At 36.9% G+C, this 14,161-nt stretch overlaps 1 protein-coding gene across 1 annotated transcript in view; it reads right to left on the bottom strand.

Moving 5' to 3' along the window:
- Positions 1-14,161, bottom strand: part of LOC121731364 — a 112,082-nt gene that overhangs the window by 64,363 nt on the left and 33,558 nt on the right. Inside the window, exon 8 of the mRNA XM_042120768.1 lies at positions 13,800-13,881. Coding sequence (XP_041976702.1) covers positions 13,800-13,881 — 82 coding nt within the window. The remainder of the gene's footprint in view (positions 1-13,799; positions 13,882-14,161) is intronic.

The following is a 14,161-nucleotide window of genomic DNA, read 5'->3' as shown; positions in this document are numbered from 1 at the left end:
AAAGGACATTAGGTAGATCCTAACATTTGAACATCCAATTTTATAGGATCTAAAACAGTGAAAAGAGTTGTAACATTAAAAAGCTGTACGCGATTATACTATTTTGTAATACTCTATCAAAAACCATAACCAAAATAATCTAATATACGTGAAACAAACGTTATAATTACATACGTATAGGAATGCTATTTTGTAGTTTCATAGCAAACGGCCTGAACAAGGAATAAATTACTAAGATCACTTTTATTGCATCCAATAGTAGAAATGTTTACCAGAATCTAAAGATAAAAAATGTAATCTACGGTATGTGTAGTGTGTACATAAAAATCTGATCCAACATGTCGAGGATGGCCGTGAACTTACTCTTGACTCCACTCCACATTTCTTCATGTCAATAATTGGTATGTGACTATTTTTATCGTCACCGTCATAGAATCATTATAATATATTTGTAATGATACTGTAAAGGTGTGAACTTAAATGTCAAAGGTAATTAGGGCATAGTAGATATAAAATTGGGTGTTCACGACCGAGTCTCGACCTATATAATTTCAAAGTGCAATACCACGAAAAAAAAAACGGAAATAACATAAAAACATTCTCACAAAACATCAAGTGAATGAGAACGCTAATGTCTTTGCCTCCGCACTCTTTTCTTAGGTGGTTTTAGTTTTGGTGTCAAAAATTACTAAAAATTGCCTAAAAGGCACCTCATCCAAAGTCGTCAAATTCGACACCACGTCCATACAAAGACATGACAGCGCTAGCACTCTCTATAACTTCTTATTCCTAGTTGAATGCTAACTGGGACACTCAAACGTCCGAATACGTTGACTGTACACTCGCTCGCGTGACTGACCACCGACCCGGCCGCTATTATCGAAAGCCTTTCTAAAACTTTGCGTTACCGATACAATATACCTAAAATACGCAAATTGCCAAATAATCCACCTCGAAGTCGGCTCAAATATTAGGACGGACAAAGTGTTGTAAAGGAGAAAATGGAAAATTTGTATAAGCATGATTTTGTGGTTTTTCGCGGAAAACATAGAGCAAAGTTTAACTTTTCTTGTTATTTAAACAATTTTCTTTACGTGATATGAAATTTAATGAAGACATGAAATATTATGATATGCTGCCTTAAAGGCTAGGCCCGCCTCTGTACCTTGTGTGCAAAAGTATGATAAAAAAAAATCGAATGTATTTTCATTATGTTTATAAATTTTACTAAAATTAATATCAAAACAGTAGGTATCACTCGGCGTCCTCACAGGTCACAACTCAGTTAATTACAAATAAGTATGTATTACAAATACTTTCCGTTTGCATGTTACCTTACGATACGGAATATAAGTATACAGTGGAAAGCCTCCCCCAATCGATTACTTAATTCGGGACAGACAGTTATGATACCAGTGTCTTGTGTTTATTGCTTGAATGTATGTCAATATTGGGTCCAATTTACCATTATGTAGAGAATTACGGAACAATAAATACAATGGAAGAGTAATTTAATAAGAAAATGGTTCTACGAAATGCACACAAAATTTTTCACAAAATTCAATCACTAACTGCCGCATTCTGAAACTAATATGAATAACTTAACTGAAATTGAATGAAGATATAAGCTGCATACATTGTCTATCAAACTCTTCATTAAATTGAAGTCATTTCATCATTAAAACGTCTGCGTGCGGCAGGAAGACGCACTAATTCTAGTTAGTTGTCATACTCAGGTCGGTCATACAATTTTCGTTGCCGTAGCTTCGTGTTTATGTCAGGAGGAGCCACATTTGAGCGATCAAATGTACGAGAGTTACCGTTCTGTGCTGCATTGTATTTCGGTGGTCGAGGTACATAATATTTATACTACGGAAAACATGGGTAGAAAAAACGGCGTTTTGTCGCGACATAAAGAAACAATTTTCCTGAAAGGAAAATAACAAGTCTATAGAAAGTGTGGAATTTCACTTGAAAGAGTCCGGTCTCAGGAGAACTCTACTGGACTAGTATCAAAAACTTTATTTTACTTTTTAAAATATAGTGTTTATTCCTTATCTAAATTATCTAATATATTAGAAAAGTCGCTTTATAACAAGAAAAACATTGTCTAACTACGTTTACAAAGTATTTTATACTAGATGTTCCGCGCGGCTTCGCCCGCGTAATTTAGGAATGTCACGGAAACCGTACATTTTTCCGCAAAAAAAAGAAACCTATGTCCTTTCACGTGGTCTATTCTTCATATGTGCCAAATAACATAAAAATTGCATCAGTACGTTCAAATAAGCCCTTTCAAATAATTTTCCCCGTTTTTTCCACACTTTCCTCTATTTCTTCGCTCCTATTAGTCTCAGCGTGATAAAATATAGCATATAGCCTTTCTCGATAAGTAGGCTATCTAACACTGAAATATTTTTTTCAAATCGGACCAGTAGTTCCTGAGATTAGCGCGTTCAAATAAGCTATTTCAAATAATTTCTCCTGTTTTTTTCCACACTTTCCTCTATTTCTTCGCTCCTATTAGTTTTAACGCGATAAAATATAATTATAGTCTTCCTCGATAAATAGGCTATCTAACACTGAAAGAAAATCAGGAACCAGTAGTTCCTGAGATTAGCGCGTTCAAACAAACAAACAAACTCTTCCCAATTATAATATTAGTATAGATATAATTGTATAAATACAGTAATATACATAATACATAATTACATAATCTATACTAATATTATAAAGAGGTAAACTTTGTTTGTTTGTTTGTTTAATTGTAATGAATAGGCTCAAAAACTACTGGACCTATTTTAAAAATTCGCGTCCAAACGGCTGAACCTAATTTGATGGAATTTGGTATGGAGATACTTTGAGTTTGAGTCCCGGAAAAGCACATGCGATACTTTTTATCCCGGACATGTACGGTCCCCGCGTGATAAACGAATTTTGGCGTCATATAGTGATTAGTGTGATATAATATAACTTTATCGACATAGGTATAATGTATTAGGCAGATAAAACAATAACCCTTGTTATTACGAAATCTAATTCCGGGAATCATTAGAATCGAGAGCCATAGAATTCGGGTTCATTAATTATTGCGTGGAGTGGTCACTGCGACAGACCGTGTGTGGGCTATGTTAGACATTTTGTATTGACCGAAAGGACAGGCCCTGATTTAGTACTGTGATGTCACCTTTAGATCCAACGCTCTCTCAATTTGATATCTACATCACTCGAAAGATAGGGCGCAATGATAGAGTTAAACAACAATAAAACCGTTAGCTTGTATGTAATTGTTAAAATTAATTTGGTTGAACGTCCAATCCATAGGAATCAAAAACGGATCACCTAGCATTTCGTATTTCGATCACAAAGTAATTTGTATTGTTCTGCAAGGTAGAGCGTGCATTGCATTTTAAAAATCCGCTTATATTTTCGTAAATAGTAACAACTCATTCGAAAGTGTACGATTCAAAGCAATAGCCATAGGAAGCTTAAGGGATGTACCTTTAAGACTACAGAAAGCTAAATAGCTCATCCTTACTTCGAAATCATCTTATGCGACTAAGCTCTGACCCAAGGCTAGTATGTACTGTAATATTTGACATGTGGGATGTGGTACGACCGCCGTAATTCGCAGCCCATATCGTCGGCGTCTTCTGGGAGCGGTTTATGAGGTCGGTAAATAACATCTGTTCCACTCCTTGACATTTACAAACGGCCCTACGTGGGGCCAGTTATTGTAGCACTTTCGGTAATTATGTGCCAGATTTGATTAAAAAGCCAGGTGCTGTAAATTGTTTACTTTGAATTTATGAGCTTTTACGGTAACTTTTAAGCTCTAGTTTTGTTCTTTGTACGAATTTTTAACTCATGTAACATGTTGAAAATGTAGATATCAATCAATCAATCGAAATGAAGGAGACATAAATAAAAATTGTTATTCTATTATAAAGTTACTTCTCGAAAATTATAATATTATCGTCTATTGTTGACAAATAACTTATACTCGTAGCTTGCTTTTGCTCCATTTACTAGAATATCCTTTGCAATTTGAATGAGCAATAAATCATACATGACACGGCGCAAGTCGTACGACGCGATGATATTAAACCTCGCATTACGGTATCGCTCAGAGGTCAAACACCCACCACCACTTACACACCAGACGTGTAATTCCCTGCCGTCTACACTATTGTTAACGGTGACATTTGAATATCCAAGCAGTCGCCACCGGGGAACGTTTAACCATAAAAACAAACGTTCGCATGATCAACGTCGCGAATAAAGTTTAAGGAGCTAATTCTTCCCCCGAGCGGGTCACGTCCCGGATATCGCTAAAGGTCGCGTCACCATTGCCAATTCCCATTTTATGGGCGAGTCATAAAAAGTGTCCTCTATCGAGTCGGACGAACTGGTTAACTCCGGAACGAAACACTTTTTTGAACCGCGATGCGGCCCGCTATAGATGCGAGTTCGAAAGTTGTAAACGAAAGTGAACGTCACGCGCGGACCACTCCGGGCGATAACTTTAAAAGTCGCCCGCAAACTTTGCGCAACTTACGGTCACATGGAGTAAACTATAAAACTTGGCGAAACGCACTGGACCGGTGTTATGCATACGGATTCGGCGAGCGACGGGCATCGAACCGCGGAACGAGTTAAAAATACCACCTCGGCCGAGTGGACCGACATCTGCGGGTACACCGGTCGGACTACTCGGCGGGAGCACATGCGTTTGTTTACTATCGGCCTCGATCGGCCGGTGGGCCGGGGCCGACCGGGCCCTTAGCCGCGGGCTGCGGGGTCGCACTCGGGGGGGACTCGCGGAATATACTCGGGTGGAACTTACGACGTATGCCCCAATCCATGGCTGGCGCACGGTGCGGGCGGCGCGCGGCGCGGCGTCTGCGAGCCGACTGCCGCGTCCTGCCGCCCGCGCCCGTCGCCCATTGTGGGACCGAGCATTGTCCGTGCTAGGAGCTAGTCTACTGCTGTCTAACATCTGCCCGTACCTGCTAATTGAATTGCACCCGCATGTGCGACGTGCACGATGCACATGCACTTGATACCCCGCAACGCGGCTATGCACCGACGCGAGCCGCGACAGTGTTACTACGTTTAATATAACGAGTGCACAATTGTTGTTCTTTATTTTAAAAAATATTTAAAAAGTCAACCTATTGAAATTTTGAAAAAAAACCTATTGAATCATCTGAAAGACGTCAAAGATATTTCAGTAAAGACTGTACGTTGTACGGTCATATATTTGTTGTTTAACAGCAACTAAGAACGTACTTAAATGAATTTTAATTGAAAGTGTCAGGGATGTTGTTTGATAACTTAATAGAACCATTACTAGTTCAAAGTTTGAACTAACTCGCTCGGTAAATGTCACGAGCCGAAGACCGCTTCGGTTCAGCTGGAGCGGTACGAAATACGGGATAGGGTTACTATTAATTAAAACTGTTTATCAAACAGTCAATATACAGCCATTTTCGTCTCAATACCGGTTCTAATTTGGGTTTCTTATAGAATCCGATTGGGTCTATTATTTTTGTATAGCTGTAGAATCTGCTATAGACTCTATCTTTAGGTACTTAAAAATCACGTTTCCCTTGCTGGCAAACAAAATTAGTTGTTCATAACTTTTTTGGTATTAGAGTGGATATTAAGTTATAGGCATAAAAAGAAAAAAAAGTATATCTTTGTCTGCATATTTTGATTCTTCGATCTTCGAAACCGATAGACTACTGTTGATAATAATTGGCTCACATGTACCTACATAGAGTAGTCTACGGGAAGTTTCCCGCGGGATTTATCGAGCACAAAGTCTCGGTTCCATCTCGTAAAATATAAACGGAAATCGGGATACGTTTCTTAGAACTTTCGTCCGTACATAGATATACAGAATGTAACAAAACTAAGTCATACATGTTAATACTTTAGGAAGTTTAAGTGTTCCTTATGTAGAGTTCACTGTAAAAGTAGCAGCGCTAAAAGAGCAATTTTTTGTGACTTTTATGGGCAATCGCCTCAGCGTCATGAGTTTGCCCATACTAAAGTAAAAAAGTTACTCTTTCAGCGCTGCTACTTTCACAGTGAGTTCACTGCGCGAACACTGTAGAGTTCTACACAGGGGATTCATACACACTTTGAAGTAAGTAAGTAGTAACTTTGTTTTGTTACACCCTGTATAGATATGTAGAGCGCAGTATAATGTAGAGGTCTACGAATACTATATCTCATAGCAGCGTGGTTGTAATTCAAACAACAGCGTACTCGGTACACACATACATCATATGGCTCAGCTGTTTGGGCATAGAAATGCATAGCATAGATACTAGACAAATAAACATCCTACTAATATTATAAAGGCGAAAGTTTGTGAGGATGTATGGATGTATGTATGAATGTTTGTTACTCTTTCACACAAAAACTACTGAATCGATTTTAATGAAACTTTACAATAAAATAGCTTATACATCAGAATAACAAATAAGCTACAATTTTAACCGACTTTAAATAGGAGGAGGTGTCATTTTCGTTTTTTTTATGCTCAACGAATACTCCGCCGTTTATGAACCGACTTTCAATTTTTTTCTTTTGGTGTATACGGCATGATCCCAATTTGGTATCATGTTCACAAAAGTGGTGACCTGATGAAGGAATCTATGAGTAATCGAGGGAACTCCTCAAAATTTATATGGGAACATAATATGCTGACTTCGATTTTCGGAAGCTGCTGGGAGAACTCCTGACTCTTTATAGATACAAGTTTGAGAGTTTCGGCGTTAATTTAAGAACGGAACGCATATGCCACTATGCAAATTACATTCACCTGTTTCATCATCATCATCACTACCGTAAATCATTATACCATGCTACGTCCTATTATGACCCTATTATCTGTAAGTACTTTTCATAGTCTGTTAGATCGAGACTTGAGTTTGTCAAGCGATAAAAAAAATCTAAGTATACTAATATTAGCCTCCTGAAGAGTTAGTTTGTTTGTTTGCTTGAACGCGCTAATCTCAGGAACTACTGGTCCGAATTAAAAAATCTTTCAGTGTTTTTATGTGGATATGATAGTGGCACAGACGTAGAGTAGAATGTAGACCACGTCAAGGGACATAAACTATTTTTTGCGGGAAAATGTACGGTTTCCGTAAAATTCCTAATTTACGGTACGGAACCCTTTGTGCGCGAGTCCGACTTACACTTGGCCGATTATATTACTAGATGTGCCGCGTGGCTTGGCCCGCAAGCCACGCGGCACATCTAGTAATATAATCGGCCAAGTGTAAGTCGGACTCGCGCACAAAGGGTTCCGTACCGTTATAGAGCAAAAATAGGCCAAAAATGTTGTTTTTTGTATGGCAGCCCCCTTAAATTTGTATCTTATTTTAATATGAATATTAATTATTATTAAAGTACACATATAATTAAGGCTTTTGTGAAAATTTCAAGTGCCTAGGCCCTAGTGGTAGGCTGTTGTCATCATTGATACCGAACAAAAATGTTTGAAAAATCACGTTTGTTGTATGGTAGCCCTTAAATATTTAATTTATTTTGTTTTTTAGTATTTTTTGTTATAGCGGCAACAGAAATAATATAGTATATATAATAAGAAATAATCCGTGAAAAATTCAACTCTTTAACTATTACCATTCTTAAGTTACAGCCTGGAGACAGACAGATCAGCTGACAGACGGACAGACAGACAGACATCGAAGTCTCAGTAATAGGGCCCCGTTTTTACCCTTTGGGTACGGAACCCTAAATTATATTATGTGTAAAATTTTGACACGGCATATTACGTTTCTCTTAATTCTCATTTCAATCAAAGCTTACCAGCTGTTACCAACTACGCTGACACAAGTACCTAACATTAAACGAAAAATATCTAAGGTTTATTTTTCAATCAGACAACAATTCTTATTAGTTATTGGGTATCTATCAAAAACTTATTCATTACACGCCCGCTTGTCACGACCACAGACAGACAGACAATACACAAACAACAATAATATTTTGTAAAGGTTAAAGGCACCGAGGCTCCCAGCCATCGCTAATGGAGTAACAGTGTCGTTTTTCTACGCCAGTAATTACAACACAAAGACTTTTATTGCGCTACATTGTTTCTATGGTTATCAATTATTTCCCTCTTTAATGCCACTCGAACAATCATAAAGAGTTCCCCTAAATTTGAAGAGTCATACGAATTTTCTACTTTTATTTTGCAACTTTTTATACGGGTTCCTTAATACACTGTCGCTGTTCCTTTATACAGATAGCATTAGTAAGCTTGGTTACCAATAAATAAAGTATACAGTGATACGGTCACAATAAGAGCTTCAAAATAAGAGCATATTATTATAATGTTAAAGATACTGTTTTGGTCCCAACAAATCTATTTTGCGCTTATATAACGCTATCCACGATCGAAAAAGAAAATATAGAAAACATACCATTTTTACACATATCTTTTCTCTGCAATTTAAAGGCGCAGTAACTACTATCTTCATTTTTAGGGTGCTGTACCCAAAGGGTAAAAACGGAACCCTATTACTAAGACTTCGTTGTCTGTCCTTCCGTCTGTCTGTATGTCTCCAGGCTGTAACTCAAGAACGGTATTAGCTAGAGTTGAAATAAATACAGACTGTGTATATATTACGTTGCCGCCATAACAACAAATACTAAAAACAAAATAAAGTTAATATTTAAAGGGGGTTCCCATACAACAAACGTGATTTTTTGGCCTTTTTTGCTCTATATCAATAATAGCAATAGGTACATACTTGAATCTTTCACATGATCCTTAGTTTCATGTGTACTTTATTATTTAATACTTAATAATATTAGTATTAAAAAATTAATAGGGGTTCCCTTACAAAAACACAATTTTGGCCTAATTTTGCTCTATTTTGCTTTATAACGGTACGGAACCCTACGTGCGCGAGTCCGACTCGCACTTGGTCGATTTTTTATTATAAGCCAGTAAGCCAGTAAACTACGCCTTTATGTGCGAAGATTTTTAAAAACACCAAGCTTTATATGAAATCCTCGCCACTGTATCTCTCGCAGAGATATATTGTTATAAATGAAATACATAATGGGCAGACTTTTTATTGCACAAAAGACATCGTTTATTCTTTATCACGATCGTTGAAGGAGCTACATTGTGAGAGTACCCCGGCTTATCAAGAGCTCCAATTTAATAAGCACTTTATAAACCGTTAAAAGACACAAATAAACCGTTGGATAAAGCAAAACAAATGAGTTTTTTTAACGGGATGGGCCATATTTTATACTACATGAAAAAGTGAGAAACTCTGAACATAATTTATGTATATTATAGAGAATAGAAAATTCAATGGTGGAACTTAAGAACTAGATGTTCCGTGCGGCTTCGCCAGCGTAAATAAGGAATTTCGCGGGAAACGTACATTTTCCCTCACTCTATTTGTTCAAACAAAAGAATTCACTCTTCATGTTTTAAATATAATTAGTATAGATTGGTTTTGACCGTTATTAACCTCTGTATGATGAGGTACTCCATCTTATCAGTTATTTAAGTTATTGTCCAAAAAAATATTATTCCCTATAAGCTGGCTACAAAATAAGCTGTTAGCTGAAAACTAATTAACCGAAAGCGTCATTACAACGTCCAACACGCCCGATTTAAATTAACTTGAACGTTATAAAGTGGTTAACGAAGCCTCGCAGAGCCTTATATTTCCACTTCAACTTCTGTAAATACAAAACCAAAATGAAGCGCGAAGTATACCGACGATTATTAATTGGATTTCATTACTGAAAGCTTGATGACACCTATTTCTTATGGAGCACGTCGGGAAACGATCAGCCGGATCGCCTGATGGCAGTGATTACCGTTACCCGTGGAAATTACTTTTAACTTTTATGAGGAGATAAACTTTTGAATGTAATGTAGGACGTAAGTCAGTCAAATTTTTGAGCCTCCGTTTTCAGTGCGGTTTTCAGGCAGACCGTGCGTATTCAATCCGGTCATAGCTCAAATAATAAGTCATTTCGGTAAAAGCAAAGTAGAAGTTACCTATACTAGCGCAGAAATTTGTTTATCGCGCAGAAAACGTACTTACTAGTCGGGAGCCCTAGAACATTTTTTTTATTACTCTCAACCTATGTATTTGTGAGTAGCTTCATTTTGATAAGACAAACAACATTTTTACCTGCGAAAAATGTTGAAAGTGGTAGCTAACAGAGATAGAAAGGATTTCATAATTTGAATTGATGGTCCTAAAATATGGATTGTTCTATTTTTAGGACAATGTTACTCTTAAATTATATAACTATTATCCTAGCAATATACAAAAAATCAGCTGGTTAGGGTTCCGTTTTAGGGTACCGTAGTCAACCAAGTTTTGTTGATTAAAGAACCCTAAAACGGAATCCTAACCAGCTGATTTTTTTGTATATTGGTAGGTTAATAGTTATAACTATAATTTAAGAGTAACATTGTCCTACAAATAGAAAAATAGTATAGGACCATCAAATCAAAGTATGATATCCTTTCTATTTAGTTAGACCACTAGGTAGTTCTACCACTTTCAAGATTTTTCGCAAATAAAAATGTTGTTTGACTTGTCATAATGAAGCTACTCACAAAAAATTAGCTTGATGGTAATCAAAAAAATTTGTTCTAGGGCTCTCTGACTATACGTATTCCGTGATAAAAACTATTCCATGATATCCCGAGACCACTTTACCATATCTACAAACAAAGCATAGTTAGTTCCATGGGCGTACCGAGGGGGGGAGGGCAGGGGGGGGGGGCAGCTGCCCCCCCCCTGGATCATGTTGACGTCCCTACTAAGTATATTATCTAGTACTTTCATCTATAAAAATAACGAATTTTTGCCATTTGTTTGCAATACAACTAAAAATTATTAATTTTTATTTTTATAAACACCTAGCTTATAAAAAATCTGATTTGCCCCCCCCTGGCCCAGAATCTGCGTAATTTGCCCCCCCCCCTCCCTCTCACCCAGAACCTGGGTAATTTGCCCCCCCCTGGCCCAGAACCTGGGTACGCCCATGGTTAGTTCTGTGGTTTCAGCAAGAAAAGGTAAACAGATAGACACAATATTAGTATGGATTGTAACATATTGCAGTGTATATTCTGTATTACCATTTATATGAGAATATGTTCGATGTAATAAAGGTCTATTCGAATGTGATTTTGGAAGCGTCGCGCTAACGACCAGCTGGGAATTTGTTTGCATAATATTCAAAGTACGGTGCCAAACTTAATTTGACTGATCAAAGAGACATTTTGACGAAGCAGGTTATCTTTCCAGCGTTGGGTTGACGCCGTGAAATTGTTGAGCCTGCTGGGTGCTTAGTCAAATAATATTCGATAATTTCGACGGCAAAGTTAGACTAATGTTATAAAAACCCAACCTAGAACGTCGCAGGACGTTTGTAGGAGGGTTCCGTACGTGTGAAATAAAATAATCCCTAAAACGTATAGGTCTGGAATTTCACTTAAGGCATTGCAAACGTCATAATAACCCCCCGACACAGCGAAATCCCATACCTTTGTTAGTAATACTGCGATGTCGAAATAATAAAGTGCAATTTGAGCAAGTACCCAGGTCTTTACGATATCGTAAATGTAATATTAAAATAATCATAAAGTTAATATATCTAGCGGAATAGAGCAACAATCTTGAGCTGTCAAACGAAACCAAAATAAGTTTTCATCTGTGTGAAAAATATGTGTACGTATGTACACTTACACAAGCATGATTGAACATGAATTTTATGAGATTAAATTGTCATCGTGTGGCACGCGTGCCAACTGGACGTCAAAAAAAGAGTGCTGCTGTCATGTATCACACGTCTCTTTTTACCACGCAGTGTTACTGATAGTGACATCTCTCTTGCTCAGGCCTTTGTTTCTCTATTCCGCTAGGTATATTAACTTTATGAAAATAATAGGGTCATCGAGAGATTTATTCAAAACACAATGAATGGTTCGCGGATGGTTCGCTAAGTTTAAAGGGTCATATTTTAAATATCACTTTCTCTTGTGTAGCTTTTGCCGGCGTTAAATACTCTAATATCTTACATAGTAAATAATAGTTAATTATTAACGCTAACTTCTTCTACCTAAGTGGCCACTAAGGAATTTTATATCAAATAGAATTAGGCACATAACAAGAAACTCGTAATATTCAAGATAAAAGTTAGACAGCCGACAATTGATAGTTGTTTAACTTCTCTATCTCAACTTCTCACATAAATTTCTCTGAAACTGAATACTTCATTGAAGCTTTTCATTTGAGCTCAATATATTTATTATTTCTTATCCATACTAATCCATACTATACTTACTTAATATTATAAATGCGAAAGTGTGTCTGTGTGTCTGTCCTCTTCCTCTCTTCACGCTTAAACCGCTAAACCGATTATGGTGAAATTTTGTAAAGAGACACTTTGAGTCCTGGGAAAGGACATAGGATACTTTTCATCCCGGAAAAATGTACAGTTCCCGCACTATAAACGATTTTGGCGCAACGAAGTTGCGGGTGACATCTAGTATTATATATAATATTGCTTGCTAAGAAAAATATTTATATTATTATTATTTCACGATATTTTATCCCTAACTACACTGTAAGTTATAACCTTATATTAATATAAATTAATATTAATTATTATTATTATTGAGTTGGGCTTTAAGATTTCAGGCACCATAAACACAAACTCTTTGCTTACCATTACATGATTGATCTGCTTCTTTTTGTTCCTTATTTCATAAAAAAATACTTAGAATAAGAACACAAGCCATTTAATAAAAATGCAAATACTTGCTTGTATTGTAACACCTGTAACATTTTCCCTATTCTAATATAACGTTATACGTATTACATACATGAACTTCGAAGGAAATTTATTGCTTTTCCGAGCATTCGAATTTCATATTTGCATACTTTGAATTCCAGAAAGAACTTCTGTCGTAACTTTGTTTATCAACTTTAGCGTTTGCTGCTAACTTCGGTGCATGAATTTTGCTCGGGAAATCAAATATTCTTGTTTAATATTTACTAAACTGCTGATAAACACAAGTCACCACAACATTACAAACAAATAGTATTTAAAACATACTCGTGTGTTGTGTCATTAGTATTTCAAATAAAGGAAAAATAAAAATGTTTCCTTTGTCTAAAAATAATGTTTAAGGTAAAAATATGTCTGTTTGCACTAGACGGATCATCAAATGCAAGGCAAGGAAGAAACTAAATAGTGAGTAGGGTACTGTATGGTTCCGAAACGACGACAAACACTTAACGCAACGCTTTTTAAACTTGAAAAAATAATAGATCCATTAATATGTAATTTAAACTTGCTTGGTTAATGAAAAAATACAGGAACAAAAATATAAGTTTGCATTATTATATTTGTCGTGTGTTTGACGATACGAGTTTTTAACGGCTTCAAACGCTGCAAGTGATGCAACCCACACGTACGATAGAGACAGAAATATAGCGGCGGCCTAGTGCGAAAGAGATAACAAAATATAAGTTGTAAGTAGTTAGGGCATTTCCACACGACGTATTTTTTGCGCACTGACGACGCGCGTTTCTGATGCGCTAGTCTTCTGCGCGTTTTCATCGCGTTTTGGCAGATATAAAGTTTAAAACGTGTCAGCTTCCTTCCGTTTGCTGAGCGCACAACTTGCGTTTGTATCGATACAAACGAGCGTAAAAAACGTCGTGTGGAAGGGCCCTTAGTATAAAATATCACACATTACTCACTGCGGTGTGGGTGTGTCATGACGATGGCGAGCGGGCACTCGTCGTCCTCCAGTATGTACTCCGAGTTGTCTGCCGTGTCCACCTGATGATGGAGCATAATTTATGAATCCAGTTTATATTTCAGTGTCTCATGCTAAAAATTATATTCGAGGGCCCTGGACTATGTTGTAGCGCTCCGTCGTTTCACGCAAAGCAAAATTGTAATACAACATTATCACCATAATTATGTACACTAAGAAATACGTACGTACCTACGTACGTACGGCCCTATGATCGTTTTGTTTGATCCCATTTCTTGCATCGATATTTTATAAATTATTATATTGCGTATGGTGCCGCGCAGTTGCCCACTGATAGCAGCA

Source organism: Aricia agestis, chromosome 10 (genome assembly GCF_905147365.1).
Source record: "Aricia agestis chromosome 10, ilAriAges1.1, whole genome shotgun sequence".
In the NCBI taxonomy this organism is placed as follows: Eukaryota; Metazoa; Arthropoda; class Insecta; order Lepidoptera; family Lycaenidae; genus Aricia; species Aricia agestis.
This window is presented reverse-complemented; position numbering and strand designations above follow the sequence as displayed.